Source organism: Dermacentor silvarum, chromosome 8 (assembly GCF_013339745.2).
Source record: "Dermacentor silvarum isolate Dsil-2018 chromosome 8, BIME_Dsil_1.4, whole genome shotgun sequence".
Lineage (NCBI taxonomy): Eukaryota > Metazoa > Arthropoda > Arachnida > Ixodida > Ixodidae > Dermacentor > Dermacentor silvarum.
In genome coordinates, this window is record NC_051161.1 from 158,398,566 (window position 1) to 158,423,980 (window position 25,415).

A 25,415-nucleotide genomic window follows, 5' to 3' on the forward strand; every position below is an offset into this window, starting at 1 on the left:
CGCGCGATGAGCCCCGGCGTTCGCAATGGCTCAGTGCTCTGCCGATGATAAAACGGCAAAAGGATGAGCCAGAGAAACAAATGGTATGCTCTCTGCATTTCTCGGCCTCGGATTATGTTTATAATCCTGCCCTCGGAAAGTCTCTTGGCGTGCCCCAGAGACCAGTCCTTTCTCGGGCAGCTGTTCCCTCAGTGTCGCCTTCATCAAATCCCCTACTGGTGCCCCTGCAACAGCAAGCTGGAGGCTCGGTGAGTGTTGAATGTCATTAAAAAAAAAAGCCACGAAAAAACTATACCGAGTACGCGCGCAACTTTCTGTGCTTGTTATTTTTCAGGTTGCTATTGCCGAGTCCGCGATCGAAAGCGATGCCGCCGGTGCACCTGTGGAAATTCCAGCTGAGGTACCTTGCGCTCATCCTGAAAAGCTGCACTTTATACTTACTGCAGGAATGAAGTACGTTCAGAAATTCAGTGTGTGCATTATACAAGTGCCCGAAAGTCCGGACGAGTCCTTGATGTCTAAGAATGCGAAGGTATTACAACATTCCGTGTTTACAACAGAAGGTATTTGTTCTGTTTTCCAGAGTGACGTTGCCGAGACCGAGAGGTTGCAGCACGATGCAGCCACTGGGCCCGTAGGAAGACATGGAGAGGTACTAGCAATATATACGGCATAATAGCAGCACTGCACTGTACAAAGCAATCTGGCCGGAGCTCGACCGGTTTATCTGGGCATGTGGCACTCTCGCTCAAATTTGGCGCAGCTGGCCACAGTCATGACACCAAAGATTATTTGGTTTTCAAGTCGACCTTTCTCACATAGAGATTGCTGAGGATGATGGAGCGGGCTCCCTCATGCAAATGCAATCAGAGGTTCTTGTAAGCGAAAGATGTTTAGTGTTTGCATTGAAATGGAACTTTTATGACGGCTGCGAAGTTTAAAGTGCTATATATGGTATCCTACAAGGTTTGGGACTGTTCTAGGTGCTGGCTGCTGCTACTGGTGCCGCCGGCTTACAGACGCAAAAGGATTCTTTCCAATGCCCTGCATGTGGTACGACTGGCCGCAGCGTTGGACATGACAAAAGTGTGCAAGTTCATGTGCGGGGTATAAGTGTTGGTGAGTAAAGTGCACTCGTCATGACTATATGTTTAAACTATACGACATGAAAAATTGTGTCCCCTAATGTATCAAAGCATTTGCGTTCATAAAACTTGACACATTCTTTTTCTTTCAGCATGACAAAAAAGAAGCATTATGTTGTCAAACCCACTTACATATATATGCAGTGAACAACAGTGACTGCAGATTATAGCAGATCCAGTGCAAAGCACACATTGGCTTATTCCAGGCACATTCGAGGTACATAGGTAGGCTCCTGTCTCACATTTCAAGTGTCTTCAATGAAGCTCTGTCCACCGATCAAACAGGCAAGATTATAGTAGCAGAGAGGGAAAGGTGGTACTAGTTCACCTTTGAGAAAGCTGTTGGGACATGGGGCAAGATAAAGAAGAGAGAGTGTGTTTTGTCTCCCCTTTCTTTGCCCTGTCCCTCATTCTAAACGCTCCAAAGATTGCACACAAGTGTTGTTTTGTAACACTTTGAAGAACCCCAAATGACATCGGATTACTAGTTGCCTAAAAATTATTTGCATAACAATAATTCCCCCTATGCATGGATGTCCATAGTTTTTGCTTATAGTTCATAGTGCTTGCACAATGAAACTTATTGTGTTCATCAGTTTTTCTTTTTACGTTTCATTCTTTTATGATTCACATTATATTGATGTCAGACTTTTGCTATACGCAGGTGTTCAAGTGAACTTGACCATAAAAGAAACGAAAGATGAGGGCCTGCAGGTTGACATTCAGGATGTGCCGCTGACATCAACACCAGTGAAGCGACGACGTATCCTTGATGAACCCAGCTTTGCCGCCTCACCTATCTTGTCACCTGTTCCAAGCAATGTCGACACTACTGGCTCCTTATATCAACCAGATGAATTGACTCACACCTTAGACTCCACACTGGATGAGGATGATGAGTAAGGCAACTTTGGTTAAATTACCTGATTTTGGTACCCTTACAGATGCAATGGATTATGGAAATTTTCAGAATAAGTTTGCGTGCAGTCTAGCCCCACTTCACACATACATAAACTTTAACAGAGCCCTTACGCTTGCATTGGAAGGCTCAGAAGGTACTCAAAAAGTCAACAGAAGCAATTGGTTATATGGCATTGGTGCATGCTGAAATGGTAAGCTGTTGACTTGCATTTGCACTTTTGTCAACAGAAGCAGAGTAATCGTGCTACCAGATTGAATTACTGCGCAGCCTGTATATGCAATATTGAGCACTAGCCAGAACCCACATTCTGCATTTTCTTTTACAGAGATGATGGAGACATGGGAGACGTTGAGCTGCCTGGCTATTACCTCATCTTCCACACATGTCTGATGGTGCTTTTGAAGCTGTGCCGCACATGCCTGTCCACTGCCTGCACCGTAAAACTACGACGCTCTGGGACACGCATAATAGCAAAGGTCGAATGCCCCAACATGCACACGTATACATGGTCAAGTCAACCTCTTGTTGGTGACAAGCCAAAAGGGAACATTGACTTGGCCACTGCGTTGCTGTTTTCTGGATCAAGTGTTGCCTCCAGCCTTCGAATGATGCGTCTCATGGGCGTCAAGGTTATAAGTGAACAGTGCTTCTTCAACTACCAGAAGGCGTACTTGCTCCCTGCTGTCAACATGGTGAGTGTGTAGAGCTGCTTTTAGTAGCATTAAAATAGAGCTCACCATATAATATGTTCAAAGGAAATGAACTTTTGCAATGCGATTCTCACACAAACATAGTTCCTGTACTTCCCTAAATGGATTTTTTCCCTTATTCTCTATTTTCCCTTGCTATTTCCAATAATGCATAAGCACACGCATCAGCAAATCCTCCTTTAATTTAACCTTTTCATAGCCCCATGCAAAATGTATCCCATAAGACATTCCACTGACATTTTTTCATAATAAAGTCGAGGAAATCTCGCTGTGAAAGGCAGCAACCAAGAAACAATGTGGTGTTTTTGTTAGTGTGCAAACGTTGTGCAGTTTAAATTAAGAGCAATGAAGAATGCTGAATAGGAGACAACACAGCTGATTTGAAAATAGACCGCAGTCACATATAATGCATGTCATTCGATATTTTAACAAGTAGCCATGCAACAATAAAATTGGCAAAAAAGTCTGCTTCCTGGAGCATTCAGCAGCACATGTTCAGTTTCTGGATACCAATCTATGCACAAACAAGTGTTGCGATTGCTTGTAAATTAAATACAGCACTGAATATGCTTATTCACTACTGTGAAAAACAGACATCTGCCGAGTCTATTCTGATTTTGAAGTTTCGCTGTCTCACAGGTCTGGGATGAACATCAACGAGAGGTCATGGCATCACTTGAAGGCAGCATACAGCTTTGTGGCGATGGCAGATGTGATTCACCTGGCCACAGTGCCAAATTTATGACGTACACATTCCTCTGCCCGGACGCGAAGAAAATTGTGCACACAGAGCAGGTGCAAGTAAGGGAGGTAAGTAAGAAGAGTGTTAGAACTCACTTTATGAATTGGCCTCGTCTAAAGGAGTTTCAGCATGAGACTAAACTGTGCTTGAATTATTGTTTAAGCACTGAAGAAAAACGTGAGAGTAAATGTGTAGGAAATGTGTACGAAATAGGAGAACTGTCATGTACGCTGAAAAATTATTGGAAGCTACACACAGCTCTCGAAGGCTCCACATCTGTGGGAAAGAACTAGGGCCATGCACAGAAAACCACTTCAATACAACACAATATAATTAGTTTGCAGTGCACATTTATATGTCCATTTCTCCCATCCTGTTCTCAGCATCATGTAGCGTCCATGACACAATGACCACCTTTTGGTTGTACTAGCTATTTATGTAGGTAGCTCTACATGTTGAACTTGAGAACGGGGGTACCAGCGAATACACAAGGACACGTACACAAGGAAAAGGCGTCGGACACGGACGGACGCTGGGCTTTCAACTGTGCTTTATTAAATTACATTGCCGCACAACACTTTTGACGCATGCGCATCGTCATCTCCTCTCAAGACATGTACATTATACATGTCCACCGTCCGTCCGTGTCTAACGCTTTTTCCTTGTGTACGCGTCCTTGTGTATTTGCTGGTACCCCCGTTTTCAAGTTCATCATGCACCAACTGGCCCAAGAGCTTGCGCTGATGCAGCTTTACATGTCCCTCTAATCTGCAGTAAGCATGACACTACAATGCCCTGTGTCCCTTCAGAAGCGAACTGAGCTCTGGAACTATTCAGCATCAATTAAATTTTTTCTAGTATTTTAACTGTCCCCTTGGCACCCTGAAGAGTTATTAACACCGTAATACCTGCATCATGAACGTACATTTACATGAGGCATTCAAGTTAGAAAATAGCACAGGGCCACTGGCTATGGCACCGCCTCATATTGCTTGCTTTTTACTGTAAAAGATTTGCTGTATCTATGCACAGCATAAGTACAGCTCCTTTAATCAAAGCAGGAGCTTCCCATGCAAATGAATTTCCATATTTTTTTCAGAACGACGAAATTACTTCAAGCACTCAAATGGAAAAAGAAGGGCTAATCAGAGGGCTTTCATTTTTAACTGAACAAAATGTCAGCATCGCAAGCTTGACAACAGACCGCCACCCGGGCATTAAAACATATATGAGGCTGCACCAAGGAGGCATCATGCACTACTTTGATGTGTGGCATGTGGCAAAAGGTATGAAACGTGTTTGTATGGCATCCTTCTGAAATAATGTCTCCATTTATGTCAGAGGGCTGCAGTGATTTTTAATGCATGAGGCTGATTTTGAGCTTCACTGGGTTTTATAAACAAATATGCATGACATGGAAAACTGTACTGATACTGCAGAACAAATCATTGAAATTTCTACATGGTAGAACTATATGACACCTTAAAAAGTGCAGACTGCCCATTAATACTGACAGACTCACCTGGTGTTCCTACCAGAGGCTTTGTTTATAATTGTGTTGCACCGTTTTAACATTGACAGAACATAAGTAACATGAAGGATGAAACACCATGTTTTTCTTGTGCCTTGGATTATTTCAGTGTAAAAGCTCAGTACAACATAATTAGAAAACCATTGTAACAGAAAAAAAACACCATCAGTGTCTGTCAGTACTCACGAAATTACTGCATTTCATCCAAATGCATTTGTGCCTTGCATTCTCTCAGTGCAACAGAATCATGAACGTTCACAGACTAGCCCCGTTCATTGCGTTACTTGAGGATTTTCTGCCTCTACAAAGTGCAATGATTGTTGTCATTCACATACAGGTATCCGCAAAAAGATTAATGCGGCATCCAGGAAAGGTGGTTGCAGTTCCCTCAAAGAATGGATCCAGGCAATTGTCAACCACCTCTACTGGTGTGCCTGTGCATGTGGTGGCGATGGAGACCTGGTGGTGGCTGCATGGGGTAGTATTCTGAACCACACAGTCAACATCCACGAAGGTCACAATGACCTTTTCCCCAGGTGCCTCCACGGACCTCCTCGTCGTATCTCATGGCTGAGTGCAGGTAAGCAAAAGCAAGTGACAAATGGCAAACAGTTTCTTGCATGTCATGCTAATATACACCTTTTACAGTAAACAATCTGTACACCACACACCGGGAGATGCCACAGGCACGCTAGCATTGAACGCTTTCTGAATTTGGAACAAGCTGGCATCGACTACCAGCCATTGCAGCAACATTAAGCTGAGAGACTGGGGATCAATTAGTACTATTTATTTAAATATGAAGAAGAGGAGAAGGAAGATGTATTCTGTCATGAACTACAACAACTGTGTCAGAAATCTGAAACTGTGTGATGAGACCGTGTGTGAGCTTTATCCTTCTCAACTACACAGAGTGCCCATAGTTATGACCGCACATGATGCAAACCTATCGACTTAGGTAAAACAATCTTAACAACCAATGCTGGACAGCCAGTTCCTGACACCAACCTTTAGGCTAACACCACCTCCAGCAACAAGACATTAACACCACCACAGGCACAAACTATAAAAAAAACATTTAAATTCATAAGCATGCAAGTCAGCTTTGCATCGCGATGGATTTACGTGATAAACTTTAATTTTCATAGCAGCGAACTCAATGGAGAATAATAACTGGGCACAGCCAGTTTTCTTTCTGTGCAAGCAATCAAACAGCAGGCAAGCGATCATTCAACCATACGCAACATGTTCATCAACCCATGTGTGGATACATTTCCATCTGTGCTACAAGCAATCGGAAAACAATTGGTTCAGTCCAAATAAGAACAAACAGGTAGCCTTGGTCACATTTTTAATTTTGATGGAATTTACTTAGGCCCAGGTTTTCCTGACCCAGAACGATGATTGTAAACATAGTTTTGAAAAAAAAAAGCCAATCCTTTGTCCGAAAGAAAACATGCAAATTTTGGCTGTTCAAAACCTTTTCCAGCAATATTGCAATTTCTTAACCTTAAGCGCATACTTTTTTTCATCACAATTTCCCCCACAAAGAATAAGTCAAGTGGAACCTTATGCGCATTTTATTACACTTAGCGATGGAAGCAATTTCGAGAAAGAAATCACACACGACGTAGACGGCCCAAAATACCAGTAATTCAGGAACGTGTAACCTGAGGATAATAAAACTGGGTAGCTATTGACTTTTTTATTTGTGCTTTCTTTCAATATAATTACCATGCCTCTGCAAAGTGCTGTTAAACTGTTGCTCAAACGTAAATGGTTTTATAATGCAAGTAGTTTGACTTTAATGTACTAGGTCTGAGAAAAGCCCATTATTTATACAGCAAATACTCTCTCCCTTGTCACCAGGTTCTCCAGCATACAAGGCACTCAAGGCAATTGTGACAGCACCTCTACTGCTCAGAGACATACGTCAGCTGTCACCATCGGCGCAGACGTACAGCCTTGAATCTTTTCATAGTGTGCTCAACGGCTTTGCACCCAAATCAACTGCATTCACATACGAAGGCATCAAAGCTCGGTAGGGAAATTAGTTTATTTTTGAATCATCACTATTTTCTAGTATCCAATTTGATGCAGTTGCTTTCTGAAGGTTAACACACTTCTTTTCTTCTAGGACATTGATAGCTGCTCTTCACTTTAATGAGAATAGTGAGAGAGAGCAGTCGCACACAGCTCAAGGTGAAAGCCAGTGGCACACTAAGACCTCCAAGGCAAAGCCTGGCATCTCAGCCTATGAACTAAAAACTGCTGCAACCTTCTGTAAGTGCAGTTCAAACTCATTATTAGAATTTTTTTGGTTATTACGGTACTGTAGAGTGGCCAATGACTTCTTCACATGTGCAAGAAATGTTGCAACCTCAAAAGCCATCTTTTGACAGCCATCAGTGCCGCAGCCAGGCACTTTTTTTCAAACGGGAAAGGGGAAGGGGGTCAGGCTCTTGACCGATTTGGGAGGCGCTGAGGAGGCTGGGAGGCGCTGAGCCGTGCTCCCTCAAGGGCTGCAGAAGATAGCGCCAACCTCTTCCTTTCCAAAAGAACCACTTAGTAGTAGTAGGAACTGACACGCAAGTCTTCTCTCACTTCGCTCGATGAGCGGTACCCTGTGGTGGAATGAAGTCCAGGGGGGTTGCACGGCGTGCTACTTCCTTGCTATACCCCTGACAGCCATATCTATATTTTTGTCAAATAACCAGTCAAACATTTTGCATCCCCCCCCCCATGCTAGGATAAAGACAACAATACTCAGAGGTATTCAAGAACCACTGTTTATTGCAAAAATTCCAACACTTGTATTAGGCACTCGTCATTTCAGATAGAGCAAGGCATGCGCTTAGGAGCACTAAGAGTTGAAATATGAGAAAAATTACATGCACACTAATATTATTATATATAACAATTGTTCATATTGTCTAATTTCAGGCTACGTGCAGGGACTCACAAACCAAGTTTTGAATCTCTGCACATTGTACCCAAGTTTCCGGGAGGCCCTGGCACAAGCTCCCGTCAAGGCCCCACCAGCATATGCACCACCGGCCGAGGAAAGACCTTCGAAATCCGAACTTGTAGCGGCACATAAGGCACGCTTTGCAAAGCACTGAAGAGCATAGTCTACATGTGTTTGAGCCAAGCAGTATCGCAAACACAAAGGACATGCTGTGGGACTGTTTTGGCTGCAGGGACCTGTGGCACAAATGGAGTCAAACCTTCACATTACGATCCTGCAAGTGCTGTTTTCGACCGACATAGCCATTCCGAGGATGGATACTGCAAGGAACCTTCCATTGGGTCAAGAGGCGCACACAAGAATGCTGACACACGTGATGTTTGCAGCGGCAGATTTAGTGCTGTGAACAAGTTGTGCTCCACTGCAAAGGCGGAATTGAAGAGCAAATGCACAAAGCTAATACCCTTGCCGAGGGGGGTACGCACGTAGAAACACTGCGAGTTCTGTTTTCGACCAACACAGTCGTGCGGAGATGCATATTGCATGGAAGCTTCTTCCACTGGCTGAAGAGGGACGCACAGGAATGCTGACACACGTGGTGTTTGCAGGGGCAGATTCAGTGCTGCGAACAAGCTGTGCTCCACTGCAAAGGCGGAATGGAAGTGCAATTGCACACAGCTGATACCCTTGCCGAGGGGGGTACGCACGTACAAACACTGCGAGTTCTGTTTTCGACCAACACAGTCGTGCGGAGATTGATACTGCATGGAAGCTTCTTCCACTGGCTGAAGAGGCACGCACAGAAATGCTGACACACGTGGTGTTTGCAGGGGCAGATTCAGTGCTGTGAACAACCTGTGCTCCACTGCAAAGGCAGCATGGACGAGCAAATGCACACAGCTGATACCCTTGCCGAGGGGGGCACGCACGTACAAACACTGCGAGTTCTGTTTTCGACCAACACAGTCGTGCTGAGATGGATACTGCATGGAAGCTTCTTCCACTGGCTGAAGAGGGACGCACAGGAATGCTGACACACGTGGTGTTTGCAGGGGCAGATTCAGTGCTGCGAACAAGCTGTGCTCCACTGCAAAGGCGGAATGGAAGTGCAATTGCACACAGCTGATACCCTTGCCGAGGGGGGTACGCACGTACAAACACTGCGAGTTCTGTTTTCGACCAACACAGTCGTGCGGAGATTGATACTGCATGGAAGCTTCTTCCACTGGCTGAAGAGGGACGCACAGGAACGCTGACACACGTGGTGTTTGCAGGGGCAGATTCAGTGCTGTGAACAACCTGTGCTCCACTGCAAAGGGGGAATGGAAGTGCAATTGCACACAGCTGATACCCTTGCCGAGGGGGGTACGCACGTACAAACACTGCGAGTTCTGTTTTCGACCAACACAGTCGTGCGGAGATTGATACTGCATGGAAGCTTCTTCCACTGGCTGAAGAGGGACGCACAGGAACGCTGACACACGTGGTGTTTGCAGGGGCAGATTCAGTGCTGTGAACAACCTGTGCTCCACTGCAAAGGCAGCATGGACGAGCAAATGCACACAGCTGATACCATTGCCGAGGGGGGTACGCACGTACAAACACTGCGAGTTCTGTTTTCGACCAACACAGTCGTGCTCAGATGGATACTGCATGGAAGGTTCTTCCACTGGCTGAAGAGGCACGCACAGGAATGCTGACACACGTGGTGTTTGCAGGGGCAGATTCAGAGCAAATGCACACAGCTGTTACCCTTGCCGAGGGGGGTACGCACGTACAAACACTGCGAGTTCTGTTTTCGACCAACACAGTCGTGCGGAGATGCATATTGCATGGAAGCTTCTTCCACTGGCTGAAGAGGGACGCACAGGAATGCTGACGCACGTGGTGTTTGCAGGGGTAGATTCAGTGCTGTGAACAACCTGTGCTCCACTGCAAAGGCAGCATGGACGAGCAAATGCACACAGCTGATACCCTTGCCGAGGGGGGCACGCACGTACAAACACTGCGAGTTCTGTTTTCGACCAACACAGTCGTGCGGAGATGGATACCTGCATGGAAACTTCTTCCACTGGCTGAAGAGGGACGCACAGGAATGCTGACACACGTGGTGTTTGCAGGGGCAGATTCAGTGCTGCGAACAAGCTGTGCTCCACTGCAAAGGCGGAATGGAAGTGCAATTGCACACAGCTGATACCCTTGCCGAGGGGGGTACGCACGTACAAACACTGCGAGTTCTGTTTTCGGCCAACACAGTCGTGCTGAGATGGATACTGCATGGAAGCTTCTTCCACTGGCTGAAGAGGGACGCACAGGAATGCTGACGCACGTGGTGTTTGCAGGGGCAGATTCAGTGCTGCGAACAAGCTGTGCTCCACTGCAAAGGCGGAATGGAAGTGCAATTGCACACAGCTGATACCCTTGCCGAGGGGGGTACGCACGTACAAACACTGCGAGTTCTGTTTTCGACCAACACAGTCGTGCGGAGATTGATACTGCATGGAAGCTTCTTCCACTGGCTGAAGAGGGACGCACAGGAACGCTGACACACGTGGTGTTTGCAGGGGCAGATTCAGTGCTGTGAACAACCTGTGCTCCACTGCAAAGGGGGAATGGAAGTGCAATTGCACACAGCTGATACCCTTGCCGAGGGGGGTATGCACGTAGAAACACCGAGTTCAAATTTGTTAGCCCATCTCATTGCACTGCGCAGTGGGTTTGTTGCCCTCTATATTCCGGATACTTGAACCCTGTTGGTGTTTCTGTAGGAAATGTGCCTCGAATTTTCGCCACCACACATGAAGGAAGAACGAAGCGATGACCTTTGCCAAGACGACCCCAAAGCCAGCGGACGAACTGCCTGTAGGCAGTGTAGCGGTACCTCCTGTAGTAATAAAATGTGAAAACACAAATTGATAAGTGAAATCTTTTGAAGACACACTAGCCACAGTGCTACAGTTCGATTTATGCTGGTGTATGCAGCAGTTTAGAGCTGCGCTGACCCACACAACCCGAGTCCTGGCTTTGGAAAAATTTTACCCAAGGTGATGCATGCACCTCGCTAGCCAGGCCAAATAGAATATTGCACCAGATGTAAAGCAGCAGATTACCTTGGTGACGAAATAATAGCGGCCTCGTACAGCAATGAAATTCTTTTTAAACTATGTAAAAGAAGCCGGTAATGCGATCTCCTCAAGTAAAAATCATTTACTTGTGGATGTCTTCGTCCATGCAGTCATTGCGCGCCCGCAGCTCGAAGTACGCAATACGGAGCACGGCGATATTCAGACAGACGGTGTGGAACTCGGGGTGCGCTGTGATGCAACCTTCAGGCTGCGCAGCAGTGACAGGGTCCCCCATCTCGCGACAGCAGAGGCATTCACTCTCGGTAAAGTTGCTCAGGACCACGCAGTGTCCGCAGTCACACCTGAAACAGCACCAAACGAGCGCTGAAATATTTGACGTTGGGCTGCATTCATTAGATGCTGCATGCAAACATTTATAAGGAACGAAAATTAGAAGAGGCAATGAAATGTCCTATATACTGCTGCTGGAAGCACCTTCTTATGTAAGGTGTTCAAGAATCAATTTCTCGACTGAAATTGGACTGCATGAGACTTGGCTTCCTTGCGGTGACCCGTTTGGCTGGCATGCAATAGGGGGGTCGTAATGCGCACCTTCTATCGCGATCAAGCCCAATCGGAATAGAGTTCCTAGATCCCGATCGGCTTATCTGCACAAAATACGGAAAGCGGTCGATCACAGTCGATAAATTTGATCCCGATCGGGGTTTGAACGCGATCGAAAGTGCACTGTGCGATGAAACATTCTGCACGTATACAAGTGGCACATTTCCGGCCATTGCAAACTGAGCTCAGAGTACTGCACAAATGAAACGCCGCAGGAAAGACTGCACAGGGTACGCGGGACGGCAATTTCGGCACGACAAGCAAACCCTTGCTTCGTCGTGTCGACACCATCCCCACATCCGCGGCACTTAGTGATAGCGCCCTTCTTTTACGGAAGAAACGCGTGGCCACATCGACAGTCCAGCACTTACCAGTCAGTACTGGTGAGTCGCGAGTGAAGTTCTTCGCCATCGTCGGGAACATCGTCGCCTGGCGAACCGGACGGCTCGCAATCCGTCGACGAAAACGAGGCTTCGCTTCCCGTCGGCGCGGCCGGCGGCTCACCATCGTACGCAGAAACACCTGCCGCGCGAGCACGGATGATCATTTCGCGCTCCGTTTCACTGAAGTCGCTGAAATGGAGTCCTGCTTCCCTGGCGAGATCTTCGTTGGAAGGTTCAGCGTCAGCAACGGTATCCATCGCGGCCACCGAACACCTAAGCCGAACTCGCAGCGAACGCAAACGCAGCGGCCATGCTACCTACGATGCAGCCAGCGCCCCGGCCGTTTACGCAAGCGGTGACGTATCATGGCGCCCTCTGATTCGCTGAGAGCAATGTAATCTGTGACGACACTGCTTCAGTGCCGAATCTGGGGTGAGAGAAATTGAGAAAGAGATATTTGATCTTTGTTTACGAATTTCTCCACTAATAACTGATATTTTTGCACCCAACAAAAACTGCTTGCGTTCCTGAAGGTCCCTCTTTTATCCCAGCTGAACTTTCTCTTTCTCTTTAGTGTCCCTTTAAGCGAGCACGGCGCAGAACGCGCGTTTGTTCTCCGCCGTGCGTTCACTCCCCGTGAAAGCGCGCGTCCCTCGCGCCCTTTCACTCGCACATACAGCGTTCGGCGCACGGCGACGATTTCATCTCCATTGACGTCATACGGAACCTCACGGCGACGGCGACGCCGACGGCAGAAATCTGCTTTTGAGTGTCCATATAATTGCTATCGCAATAAAAACAACTATAGAATTACCAGCTCTGCGGCATTGCTGTGATTGGTTCAGTGGTATACAGTACTTAATTAAACCAATTTTTGCCAAACTACAATTTGGTTGGTCCTAATATAAATACCACCTCCCGCGCGATGCTCACAGAGTGCACAACAACAATTCTTACAACTACAGACTCTGTTGCGGGATGAACCGTCAGATTAACGGGCTTAGAAATCAAGCGTCAACCTCTATCTTTGTGGATATATATATATATATATATATATATATATATATATATATATATATATATATATATATATATATAATGTTTACAAGAGACTATTTACAAGAAAAATCGGGCCCCTTGGTTCCCTTTTTTCTCGTTCATACATACATACACACACACACACTATATATATATATATATATATATATATATATATGGACGAGAAGAAGGGGAATCAAGGGGCCCAATTTTTCTTAATTATAAGATAGGAAGCCAACAAACAGTGACACCAAGGACAACATAGGGGAAATTACTTGCACTTACTAATTGAATTAAAGTGATAAAAAATTAAAAATGAAAGTGCATGAAAAAACAACTGGCCGTACGTGGGGAACGAACCCACGTCTTCGCATTACGCGTGCGATGCTTTCACCATTGAGCTACTTTCTGGGGTATATATGTCGTACAACTAGAATTAACCCTGGGAGTGTTAGCGAGCGCCACCACTCCCAAACCTAGGCGGCGGATGTGGAACATCCTTTCTGCCGCAGGCGTCACGAGTATGTGATCTTTTAGGGTGCATAACCCGCATATGCTACCTGAAGGCATCAATGTTGCCGGATTCGAGCCCTCGTTATGTAATGAGCGCGAAGAAAGGGAACCGAGGGGCCCGATTTTTATTCATCATATAATCAGAAGCCGACGAACAGTGGCACCAAGGACAACATAGGGGAAATAACTTGTACTTACTAATTGAATTAAAGAAATGATAAATTAATGAAAAATGAAAATGGATGGAAAAACAACAGGCCGCAGGTAGGGAACGAACCCACGTCTTCGCATTACGCGTGCGATGCTCTCACGATTTCAGCAATTTCCCCTAGGTTGTCCTTGGCACCACTGTTTGTCGGCACAAAAAGTGACACGTGTCACTGTTTGTTGGCTTCTTATGATATTGTTACGCGAACGAAGGAAAAAGTACTGGAGACTATTTACAAAGTATATTTACAAAGGGTAGCTGCAGCGCTGGCCAGTTCAGCCAATAGGTCGAGAGCAAAGATCAGTTCGTCTTCTTCGTCTGGGCGCCCGCGTGCATCGTCCAGAAGAAACACGCAATATGCATGTATCATTATCCCCGGCGGCAGAAGCACCGGCCCGGTGCATCTAAATATCAGTGGGAACAGGAGCGTAATACGGTTTTAGGTGTGCGACATGCACAACGTCAGTGGAAGTCGGGGCAGATGAGGCACTGGTATTGACTGGGGCGATTTCATACGTAACTCGAGTAGAGCTCTGCACGGGCCCGGCCCGGCCCGCGGGCCGGGCCGGGCCGTCCGAAGCGTTTTTTGGCGGGCTCGGGCTGGGCCTGGGCTTAAAGCCATGGGCCCGGGCTGGGCTCGGGCTTGAGGCCGCGGGCCCGGGCCGGACTCGGGATTGAAGCCACGGGCCCGGGCCAGACTCGAGCCCGCTCATTAAAGGACCTAAGTAGGCCTTCGAGCACGCGCAACCGTTATGCATTACATGGTTCAATGCATTCTGTGCCAAGCTGAAGTGACACGTGCAAAATGACTGTCATCATCTTCATGAGCCTATATTTATGTCCACTGCAGGACGAAGGCCTCTCCCTGCGATCTCCCATTAACCCTGTCTTGCAATAGGTGATTCCAATTTGCGCCTGCGAATTTTCTAACTTCATCACCCCACCTAGTTTTCTGCCATCCGCGACTGCGCTTCCCTTCTCTTCGTATCCATTCTGTAGCTCTATTGGTACATCGGTTATCCATCGTACGCATTACATGACCTGCCCAGCTTCATTTTTTCCGCTTAATGTCAACTAGAATATCGGTTTTTCCCGCTCTCTGATCCACACCGCTCTCTCGACTGTATATCTTATCGCATGACTGTATATCTTATCGAAGAAAATAGTAAAACAGATGATGTTCTCATTTTAACAGCGGAGCTGTTTCAGCCGGGCGTAATCTGTCTGCTGAATCCAAAAAAGTGTGCCGATCCTGGTAGCAGTGTAGAAAGGGTCCAAGTGCAATGGCACATACACCTGTGAACTAGCGAAGCTGAGCCTGGTTAAGTCTAGCTAAGAATGGTGGGGACTACTTAAACTTAGTCAGTCATCGATAGGCACCTTGCGAACTCAGCGGCTATAATTCGTAGATTGAAAGATGTGCCGTAAAATAATTATTTAAAAAGTGAATTAGCGTAATTATGTTAAATATTCAATTACGCGTTTTGACCATCCATTAGGCCATCCATGTCAGAATTAGCCTGGAATTAAATAAAACAATTATCCTCCTTGGAGCGTCGTCGCATTAATAATGCGAACACAATAAATCCTGAGATATGGTCAATTCCATACTTCAGAACACTCTATAAGCATCACTGGTTAATACATAACCTACCATTCACTTTGAACAAATACAAAAATATCGGTAATTTCAGCAAGAAAGAACTGAGCTCATACGTTGGTAGCTTGTAATGTATCTGAAGTAATTATTATTCTGCCTTTGTGCATGGCACTGAGTGGATAATGTACAATCTGTTTCGTTTTCTTGGCAAATATTAATCTTGTAAAATTCAGTCTCATGCTATATTGTATAGCTGGTGTTGCGTGGTTTTGTATAGCTAGTATTGCTATTGTATATTGTATATAGACTGATAATGATTATTGCTATTGTAGTGTTGTTTAAAATGTATTCTGTTAAAACTTTTCCCAATTCTCTCAACTCGCCGTGACGGAAATATCCTCTGTTTTTCCGTTCATAGCTATTTCGTCCGTGATGAATTTTAGCGACAGCTGGAAATATATGTGAATTATTGTACATGTGCACACACTGTTTGCAGACGTACTATTGCCTTGACTTGTGTTTTGGGTCACGTCAAGCTACGTATGTAGTTTTTAGTCCAAAATGACCGTCCATCATGTAAATTGGAGAATAAATTGATTTGATTGATGTCGTCGGGCACTTTGAAACTTATTACCTCGAAACTGGATCAGTCCTGAGAATTCGTTCCAAGTGGGCACGCCTGCGAACTCAGCGGCTATAATTCGTAGATTGAAAGATGTGCCGTAAAATAATTAATGAAAAAGGTAATTAGCGTAATTATGTTCATTCTTCAATTAGACGTTTTGTTTTCTCGTGGAAGTATTCACTGCCTCATCGAGCAGTTTAGATCAAGGATTATTATATAATTGTGCAATCTGCAACAGGCGATTTTTAAAAATTTTGTTCAGCTAAAATGAAACACCCTGTGTATTTGCATACTAAATGACATCATAGAACCATATCGTACAAATCAAGGTAAGTGCATGCGCACCAGCGGAAAAATAGCAGCAGAGGCAATGGGCCGGATTACTGATGTTCCCGTGAGAGAAACTAAGATTTCGTACTTTTATTGCTTATATACTGCAGCTGATTAAACCTCGAAAACGTGAGGCTGAAAGATACGGTACAATCTGTAAGTAAAAGAAGATTTTTTTCCCTTACAGGCCGGGCCTGGTCATGCACACGCGGGCCCTAGCTAAGCTTAGTAATGAACGCCTGGGCCCGGGCCGGGCCTGGGCTCAGTAGCACGGGCCCGGGTCGGGCCCGGGTCGGGCCCGGGCTTTGAACCACGGGCCCGGGCCGGGCCCGGGCTGGTCTCGGTCATGTACGCCCCGGCCCGGGCCGAGTTCGGGCCGAAAAATCCGGCCCGTGCAGTGCTCTAAAGAGTCACGGCACGCAGCACTCGATATGGGCCTGTGTACTGAGACAGGAGTTTTTCAGACAGGCCAATGTGACGGGTCGGTGACCACAGGAGTACCAGAGATCCAGGCGAAAAGTGAACGTCTCTGTGATGTCGATCGTACAAACGCCGTTGGTTCTCTTATGCGGTCAGGAGGCGAGCGCGGAGAATTTCGCGATCTTGGGCGGCCCTGGTGATGGCGTCAAGGGCATATTCGCTGGTCGCTGTAGCGGCGGATGGAAGGGATGTATCCAGTGGCAATGTGGGTTCTCGGCCAAACTACAGAAAGAACAGGGAATAGCCGGCAGTGTCGTGACGCGAAGAGTTATATGCAAATGTGACATACGGTAGGACAAGGTCCCAATCAGTATGGTCCGACGAGACATACTTTGCAAGCATGTCTTTCAGGGTTCGATTAAGACGCTCCGTGAGTCCATTAGACTGTGGATGGTAAGACGTAGTAAGCTTATGCCTGGTTGAGCAGGAGTGCAGGATGTCGGCGATGATTTTAGAAAGGAATGCCCGACCACGGTCAGTGAGCAGTTAGTGTGGAGCTCCACGCTGCAGAATCACGTCGCGTAAAAGAAAATCGGCGACATCTGTGGCGCAGCTTGTTGGAAGCGCTATGGTGATTGCGTAGCGCGTGGCGTAATCTGTCGCCACAGCGACCCACTTGTTACCAGACGTTGATAGAGGGAAACGGCCAAGTAAGTCCAAGCAACACGAAAGAACGGCTGCGAAGGAATTTCGAGCGGTTGAAGGCACCCGGCAGGGAGCGTCGATGGTGTTTTTCGTCACTGGCATTTATCAAACGCCGCAACGTATTTCCGGGTGGAGCGGGCAAAGCCTGGCCAGCAGAAGCATCGGTGAATCCGGTCGTGGGTGCGGGAGACGCCGAGGTGATCTGCCGTTGGTAAGTCGTGAAGTTCTTGGAGGACAGCTGACCGGAGGTGCCGAGGAATGACGAGGAGCAGGGCAGGACCGTCGTGGGGGACGTTGTGGCGGTATAATACACCATCCCGGAGAACAAACAAATGAAGGGACGAATCAGACAGCGAAGATTCCAAACGATCAATGATGGCGCGCAAGGTGGCATCACGGAGTTGCTCGTCGGCGACTTGTAGCAGCTGAGAAACCGAGAAAACGCAAGCGTCGGCATCGGTGTCAGGGTCGGCGGATGGTTCGTCCACTGGATAGCGTGATCTGCGTCTTGATGTAGGTGGCCCGACTTGTAGACTACCGCATGGGAATATTCTTGTAGCCACAGAGCCCAGAAACCAAGCCGGCCGGTAGGATCCTTGAGTGAGGAAAGCCCGCTGAGAGCGTGGTGGTCCGTGTTTACAGAGAAATGCGTGCCATACAAGTACGGGCGGAATTTAGAAACCGCCCAGACGAGAGTCAGGCATTTACGGTCTGAAATCGAATAGTTGCGCTCGGCTGCTGTGTGGAAGCAGCTAGCGTAGGCGATAACACGATCGCGTCCCTGCTGGCGTTGGGCTAAGACGGCTCCGATACCGTGAGCACTGGCATCGCTACGGACCTCTGTAGGGGAGGACGGGTCGAAGTGGGCCAGAATAGGCGGCGTGGTGAGAATGTTGGTCAGGTGGGCGAACGCGGCAGTTTGAGCGGGACCCCACGTAAACGGCACGTCCTTCTTCAGAAGGTCAGTAAGTGGTCGGGCCCTCGCATCTTGTGCACTTCATCTTGAATAACCTTATGCTCTGAAACAGAAACTCGATATGGCCGGCGATGAATAGGACTGGCATCACCAGTATTTATGTGATGCTTAACAAGTGAAGTCTGGTCCAATTGTAGATTGTTGAGGTCGAAGATGTCTTGGTAGGAAACCAAAAGGCGACAAAGAGCTGCTGCATATTCAGGCAATAGGTCCGCAGCAATCATGGGATTAAAGGGTGCGTCAAGGCAAATATCATCCTGTGGACATGGTGAAGAATCGGAGCAGCCGTCTACTGAAAATGCCGTGACGTGGTCATCTCCTATAGCACGCAGCGTTACAACCGATATGCCTTGGGGTAGAACTTGCTTCGTTATGCCAAAATTGACGACGGGGAGGCATGTCCGGTTATCGGCGACGGTTACGACGGAGTGGGGCACAGTGATATCGCGCATCAAAAGGACATCAGGAACAGGTGTAGCGACGTAATCGCCATCGGGCACAGGGAAAGATAACAAATTCACGAAAGTCAAGGTTTTAGGCGGCAGGCGGACAAAGGCGGTCGTAGTAAAGTTGTCTGTTCAGCACGAATATGCGCGAGTAGAGGAAGTTCGAGGCAAAGGGTATCGGTAGAACAGTCGATCGACGCTGAATGCGCCGTAAGAAAGTCTAGTCCGAGGATTAGGTCATGGGGATAATTGGTCATCACTGTAAAAAGAACTGGAACGTGGCGGTCGGCGATACTTATCCGGGAAGTACACATATTCCAGTGACGGCAACAGTGCTGCCATCGGCGACGCGTACGGCTCGTGTAGTAGCAGGCGTGGGAACATTCTTCTGTCGACGACGGGGGTTATTATTGCGATAGCAATTATATGGACACTTCAACCAGATTTCTGCCGTCGCCGTCGCCGTGAGGTTCCGTACAGATTCCAAGGGCGATAAAATCGTCGCCGCGCGCCGTATGCGCGAGCGAAAGCGCGCGGGGGACGCGCGCTATCACGGAGGGCGAACCCCTCCCCCCCCCCCCGCGCGCTATCACGGAGAGTGCACGCTCAGCGGAAAGCAAACGTGACCGTCGCGCAAAAGACCATGGGGGTATGGGAGGGAGGGAGGCGCGGCGGCGTTGTGCTCCGGTACCAAAGGCGTATCTTGCCGCTCAATCTCCCACGCGAAAGCAACAAAGCGGGAAGAGGGGGGGGGGGGGGAGGCAGCTTCTCCTCTGCCAACAACTTCTCCTTTGCGCTTTGCCCGGGGATGCCGGTCGTCCGCACCGTCTCATATCTCCACACTAGAGATGGGGCACTCAGGTGCAAGCCGGATCTTGTGAGCGGCTCTGAAACTGTGACATTTTAAATGCAGAGCATTTCTTTAACTCAAATGTAGCGTGCGCCGTCCGTCCGCAACAGTTCGAGCACAGGGCGCCCTCTCCCCCACTCCTCCTCTCCCGCATCACGCTTGCAGCACATGTGCAGCGCGCGAAGAGTCGTAGTTGAGTCGCGCTCCGGCGCTGCAAGCACCGTAGCAACAGCAGGTGCTGGCGTGATAGCGCGCCCTCTTTCCACCCCCTCTCCCTGTAACGCGCGCGCTAGGAATAGACCTTTTCACAAACTGACGTTTGAGCAGCGCCATTTGCCGACGCGGGCGACGTCTAGCGTCAGAACATGTTATGCCACGATTTTGGACTGTGCGCCTTACGAGAGAGCAGGCCGGCCGCACTTCGGTTGTGTGATCTTCGCCGCGCATTATTTCGATTGTTTTCTTCCGTTTCGCTTGTCTTGTGCGGCTTGACTTGTTACATGTTTCACGTGCTCGCGTGAGCGCTCAGTGTGGTGTGCCATGGCAACAGCAAACGCAGCCAGTGCCAGTGGATGTGGTGTTTCGTCGTCGGTAGCGGCGGCAGCCGCGTCTGTTTCGTCGAGACCTGGCATGATAATCAGCGGTATATTTCATTGTTATTGCTGGGCACATGTGACCGCATCGTCGATTGAATCTGATCACCATTAGGTTTCGCGGTTGAGGGTTGCCTCATTTAGCGAAAGCAGGTGCGTACGTAGCTGTCGGGCAATGCTTAGAACCAGGCGCCGGCGGTCCGACGACGCGTGTCAGTGGTTGGTAGATATGCGGTGGTTACTCCATACGCTTCCGACGCAACTGAACAGCTCAATCATGCAAAATTTATTGGATCTGGTGCGGTGCAGTGTGCTTATAACCAAATGTCAAAACATAAGCGTGGCGATCGAGCAGCGCGGTACCTGCAGCGAACCGACGCGCGACCGTGATCACAGGTGCCAGCGCAACTGATACAGCCCAGGTGCTAGATTTTATTTTTAGTATTTAGTAGTTATTTATTTATACATACTGTCAATCCCAATAGGGATTATAACAGAACTTGTTATAAAGAGATATTTGTTTACCTATTTTTTACGTTTGTTTACCTGGAATGGCTTTTCTTTCGAATGTCTAAATTTGGAACAAGCTTCGCTCACGGTGAACGTTAACGTAGATCGTGCGCGAAGTTTGTATTAAAGATACGGCGTACGGAAGGAATTGTTCATGTGCGCTATCTCTGAAGCGAAATAAGCCGAAATATTGCAGCGTTAGGGCCATCTCTGCTCTTTCTCTAGTTTCTGTGCAATGTTCATAATAAAGTAATGTCGAGTCTCAACAATTGTCGAATAAATACATATGCATATCAGTGTAAACCACTACTGACCGTGAGTGAAAAGCGCTTAGTGGTCAGCGAAGCGGTCACTGCACGCACGTAAGTATTTCACTTGATCGACTGTGCGAATAATTTATTTTTTTCGTTACTGTTATTCTTGCAAGCATGATGCTATTGTCCGCGCGTACCCATGCGAATACCATTTTTTACGTACTAACTTGCGCGGCCTCATTTAGCGCATTTCTACGCCATGCACAGTTAGCGCATTACTGTTCCCGAACTCTAGCACTGGTGCTAGGCCGCGCTGATGAGGTTGACACGTTCGTTTTTGCATTCTCTTGCTGCCCAAGCACATAGACAACGCTCAAAGATGGATGAGCTCGATGCAGCACCACACTGTTGAAGTTATTAACTTTATGGGCAGGGCCGCGCAGGGTGCGTGTGAACGCAGAGACAATGTTTTGGTAGACACAGGGTCTGCATACATCTTCCATAGGACACGATTTTTTCAGATAGTTGCGAAGTGTATTTACCGACTAGTTCTCTCGCAGAGTGCTTCAATTTGTCTTATACCGGTGTTACACGGCCACTTTTGATAGCGATCGAGAACGATCTGGATCGGAATGTTTGACCGCGATTGGCTCCCTTCCGCAGATTGAGCAAAGAAGCCAATCGCGACCAAGAAATTTGACCCAGATCGGCCTCGATCACGATCAAAAGTGCGCCGCGTGGCCCCCGTATTAGGCACTGGAATGAAGTCGTGTTTGAAAGACTAACAAATGTAGCCTCTGCCACTACATACGAGAAAATATTGCATCGGAAGAGCTGACAATTCTCGCAACCTATTGGGAAATGTGCCGAAAAAGGTTTACCAAAATGCGTTATTTTACTGATGTGTGCATTGGTTCACATTAGACTGGAATGCCAAGTCCTCAGGTGATGCAGGAAACCGGTGAAACGTGAACATATCACATCGGTAGTGGTCTCGCGGAGTGCTGTGTTGTGGACACACTTAGTCCCTAAAATCGTTATTTTCCGCTGGTTGTTTGTGCACCCATAAACTGCACAGTGCTGGCCTGTAGCCTTTTGATGAGTATATATGTTATTATTCACGAGCGTAAGTCATTCGTGACAAAAATAAACGGGAACATCGAAGGAAAGCTACCACTCCGCAATGCAAGCGCAAGGCAAGCTCACAGTCCAGACAGAACAGGCAACACTGACACATACTCTCCACGCCAGACCGTCGGAAGCGCCCTCGTGAAAACGTCTATATAAAGCGGGTTTGGCGCGGGCTCCACTCCAGTGTTGCCAGGTTTGGCTATATATAGCCAAATTGGGCTACGGGAAAATTTTTTGGCGTCGACGTCCAAGTTGGCTATGTGGCTATATTTGGGCTACTGAAAATCTGCAACTTGGCTGTGTTTGGGCTATAAGTGGCGCCCTAATCCACGCTCCAGAGGCGGCTCTGATCAGGTAGAAGCAAATCTTGAAGGCTGTGTTTTAGCCAGCTTAGCCGGCCACGTGGCTATGCGTGTGTGAGTGCGCGAAATGACTCCCTTCCCCCCCCCCCCCCCCCCGCCTTTCCTTCCCTCTCTGCGCCGTTGTCTGAGCCGGTGGCTTTCATCTTTGATGCACTTAAACTTACACCCCGCTTGACTGTTAAGGACCCGATCCCAGGGCATCGGGATGAACCTGGGAGTAGTGGGTTTTTCACAGTACACTCTACTAACATGGCTATGCTCAGGAAGGGAGAGCAATAACATAGGGTCGGGGCCGTCGGGCGATAGTGGCGCCGACATGGAAGAAGGGAAGCACTGGCGGACGACAGGCTCCGGTGTGTTCATGGCCATGTCTTACGGATGAAGTATCGCACCAAGCACAGCTTTCGACCTACTCCACGTTTCTGGCGCGAAGATTTACTGCTATTTTCCTTTTCCTGCTAGATGAATTTTTCTTCGTGCTTAGATTCGAGATTCGTTTCGATAGGTTGGACGTAAGATCGGATCCGTCTCAGAGAGCAGAATCCAAACATGGGGAAGTGGGCCAAGTATGCGAGAATCTATAAAAAAGAATGGGAGCAAGACCCCGAGCCGAAGGTGTGTTCTGGTGCTTTTACTTCTAGATGGTTGGCCGCGAAGACATCAGCGCACCACGTCACATGAACTTCACCCACCGTGTTAGCTTAGCTTCTGAGGTGTCGTGCTGCTGGCTCGAGGATGCGGGTTTGATTCCCGGCCACGGCGGCCGCATTTCGATCAAGGCGAAATGCAGGAACACCCGTGTACTTAGGTGTATGTTAAAGAAACCGAGGTGGCCAAAATTAATCCGGAGTCCCCTCTGCGTCATGCCTCCCAATCATATAGTGGTTTTGTGACTTTAAACTCCAGCAATTATTAGTTTTAGAATAAGGGCCTCAAACGTATTGGGGCCCCAAAGAAATAGCGTCGAAGCCACTGCGCATGTGCAAGACGGAAACTGTGTTTGGGTTTAGCGTCGGGCACGCCATTTCCTCGATTTAGTGGGATCCCAAAAAGCTGCCCCAAAAGCTTTCTTCAAGAAACATGGCGGCGCCCATCAAAGCGACGGCTCTAACCTAGCGGAAAACTGGGGTCGATTCGTGGTAATGCGTGAAATTCCTACGCTAGAAGTGATTGCGGTTATCGCTTTCTCTCAACTAACATGTGTAATGAAGATTGTCTGATTCCGAATTCAATTGTAGATTTCATGGCTCGTAGGCCTATCACGGACTGACTTGGCTGGGTGAACGTGCGTCAAGTTGGTTACTCAAAACTAAGGGCAACAAGTTGCATGCTGCTAATAGAATAAGTTCTAAATTGTAATTAAAGGCGAGAACACGAAAGTCTAAATTAACTTTCTTTTCATATAATTCTAATTTTATTTTCATATTTATAACAGCTTTTCTATGACGCCGTAGTGACGCTGCAAACGCAACACGCTATCCACAAACGCAAAAATCCTATTCCAAAACTCTTCATTCCTGCATGCCCCAACGCGAACACCCGCAAAGCTCTTTGGGGCACCAAACTTTAGGGGCCCCTATTCTAAAACTTTAGTAGCCATCAACATGGTTTGCTTTTTGACAGTAACCGCTTTTCACAGCATTACCAGTGTTATCAATTTGTTGCTTACCATTGCTCTTTGTGCGCCATCGCAGCTTTTACAATTCCGAGCGAGTTAGTTCCGGACGTGCTCGTCGCCGAAAACGACTGCGCACTTCTTACACTAGTTTGCCGGTTTGCGCTGTAATATTTTAAAACTCCACTTACACCGATTCAGACAGTGAGTGGTATCTGTTGCCTGTCCCTTTTCTTAACGCATGTTCTTGGCGTGCTAGAGACCTAAGATGGCGGCCCGGCAGATGTAAATTGACACTCTATAGGTAGTGTGTGTCCCAGCTAATCCGGCCCAAGCGAATTGAAAAACAAAACCGAAAAAAAAAACAATATAGAACGATGCGACAAATAACGCGAGATATCATAATGCGAAAGACTTGTTTTAGCTCATCAAAAAAAGAAGCCGTGAGCACGTCGCCATCGCAGATCGCTGGACAGCTGAACTTCTACGTCGTAGGCACAAATAACGTGAGAGATCGATGACGCTGAACAATATTTTGTGTTCACGACAGCTAAAAAGCAGAGTTTGTAGTTAATATTACTGTAAATAAATAAAAATAATAACTTAGTATTGTCTGTCATAAAATAAAAGCACTGATTTCGCCCTCTGCAGCAATTAACTGGAACTTAAGAGCTTCCGGGGACAACCAAAAAGTGTTCTGTGCAAGCTTGATGTCGCTGTTGTTGATGTAAAGGGCCGACCATCATGTCGGCACGGACATTTTGTTACGACGGGTTGTGCAAAAAAAGATTGCCGTAGTCGAATGTGAAAATGTATACACAAATAAAATTGCAAATAGAAATGGCTACATTTGGCTACGAAATATTTTGCACTTTTTTCTGTTTGGCGACATTTGGGCTACAACTTCTCTAGATTTTGGCTACACCGCCTCGTCCGACCTGGCAACACTGCTCCACTCGTCAACTCCTGCGCTCACTTCTCTTGCGTTCGTCGGCGGTCGCAGTTGATAAGCGATGGAAGCAAGACCTTCAACTTGTACCTCGACGCAATCCAACATCAGCGCCGAAGCACCAGTTCAAGACATCGTACCATCGTCTTCGTCCACGGCGGCGAGGCGGCGCGCTGCCGACGCCGAACGCAAGCGTCGTA

The 25,415-nt window shown here is 47.5% G+C and overlaps 3 protein-coding genes across 4 annotated transcripts; 1 reads left to right on the forward strand and 2 right to left on the reverse strand.

Moving 5' to 3' along the window:
* The first annotated feature begins 587 nt into the window (after positions 1-587).
* LOC125947451 (uncharacterized) lies at positions 588-8,349 on the forward strand. Its single transcript, XM_049672197.1, has 10 exons — positions 588-652; positions 984-1,119; positions 1,810-2,044; positions 2,393-2,759; positions 3,417-3,587; positions 4,619-4,805; positions 5,388-5,630; positions 6,920-7,091; positions 7,188-7,333; positions 7,994-8,349. The coding sequence occupies exons 4-10, from the start codon at positions 2,406-2,408 to the stop codon at positions 8,170-8,172; spliced, it is 1,452 nt and encodes a 483-aa protein (XP_049528154.1). The 5' UTR covers positions 588-652; positions 984-1,119; positions 1,810-2,044; positions 2,393-2,405; the 3' UTR covers positions 8,173-8,349.
* Positions 8,350-8,453: 104 nt separating this feature from the next.
* On the reverse strand, positions 8,454-10,715 carry LOC125947452 (uncharacterized). 2 transcript variants are annotated; one of them, XM_049672200.1, is made up of 3 exons: positions 10,608-10,715; positions 9,941-10,163; positions 8,454-9,317 (listed from the first exon to the last, which is right to left on the reverse strand). In XM_049672200.1, the coding sequence occupies exons 2-3, from the start codon at positions 10,073-10,075 to the stop codon at positions 8,475-8,477; spliced, it is 978 nt and encodes a 325-aa protein (XP_049528157.1). In that variant the 5' UTR covers positions 10,076-10,163; positions 10,608-10,715; the 3' UTR covers positions 8,454-8,474. The 2 variants fall into 2 exon arrangements, with proteins under 2 accessions (XP_049528157.1, XP_049528156.1); XM_049672199.1 differs by having other exon boundaries at positions 9,941-10,714.
* Positions 10,716-10,835: 120 nt separating this feature from the next.
* On the reverse strand, positions 10,836-12,669 carry LOC125947453 (uncharacterized). Its single transcript, XM_049672201.1, has 2 exons — positions 12,079-12,669; positions 10,836-11,445 (listed from the first exon to the last, which is right to left on the reverse strand). Exons 1-2 carry the CDS (start codon positions 12,345-12,347, stop codon positions 11,226-11,228), a joined length of 489 nt encoding a protein of 162 aa, XP_049528158.1. The 5' UTR covers positions 12,348-12,669; the 3' UTR covers positions 10,836-11,225.
* Positions 12,670-25,415: the final 12,746 nt, after the last annotated feature.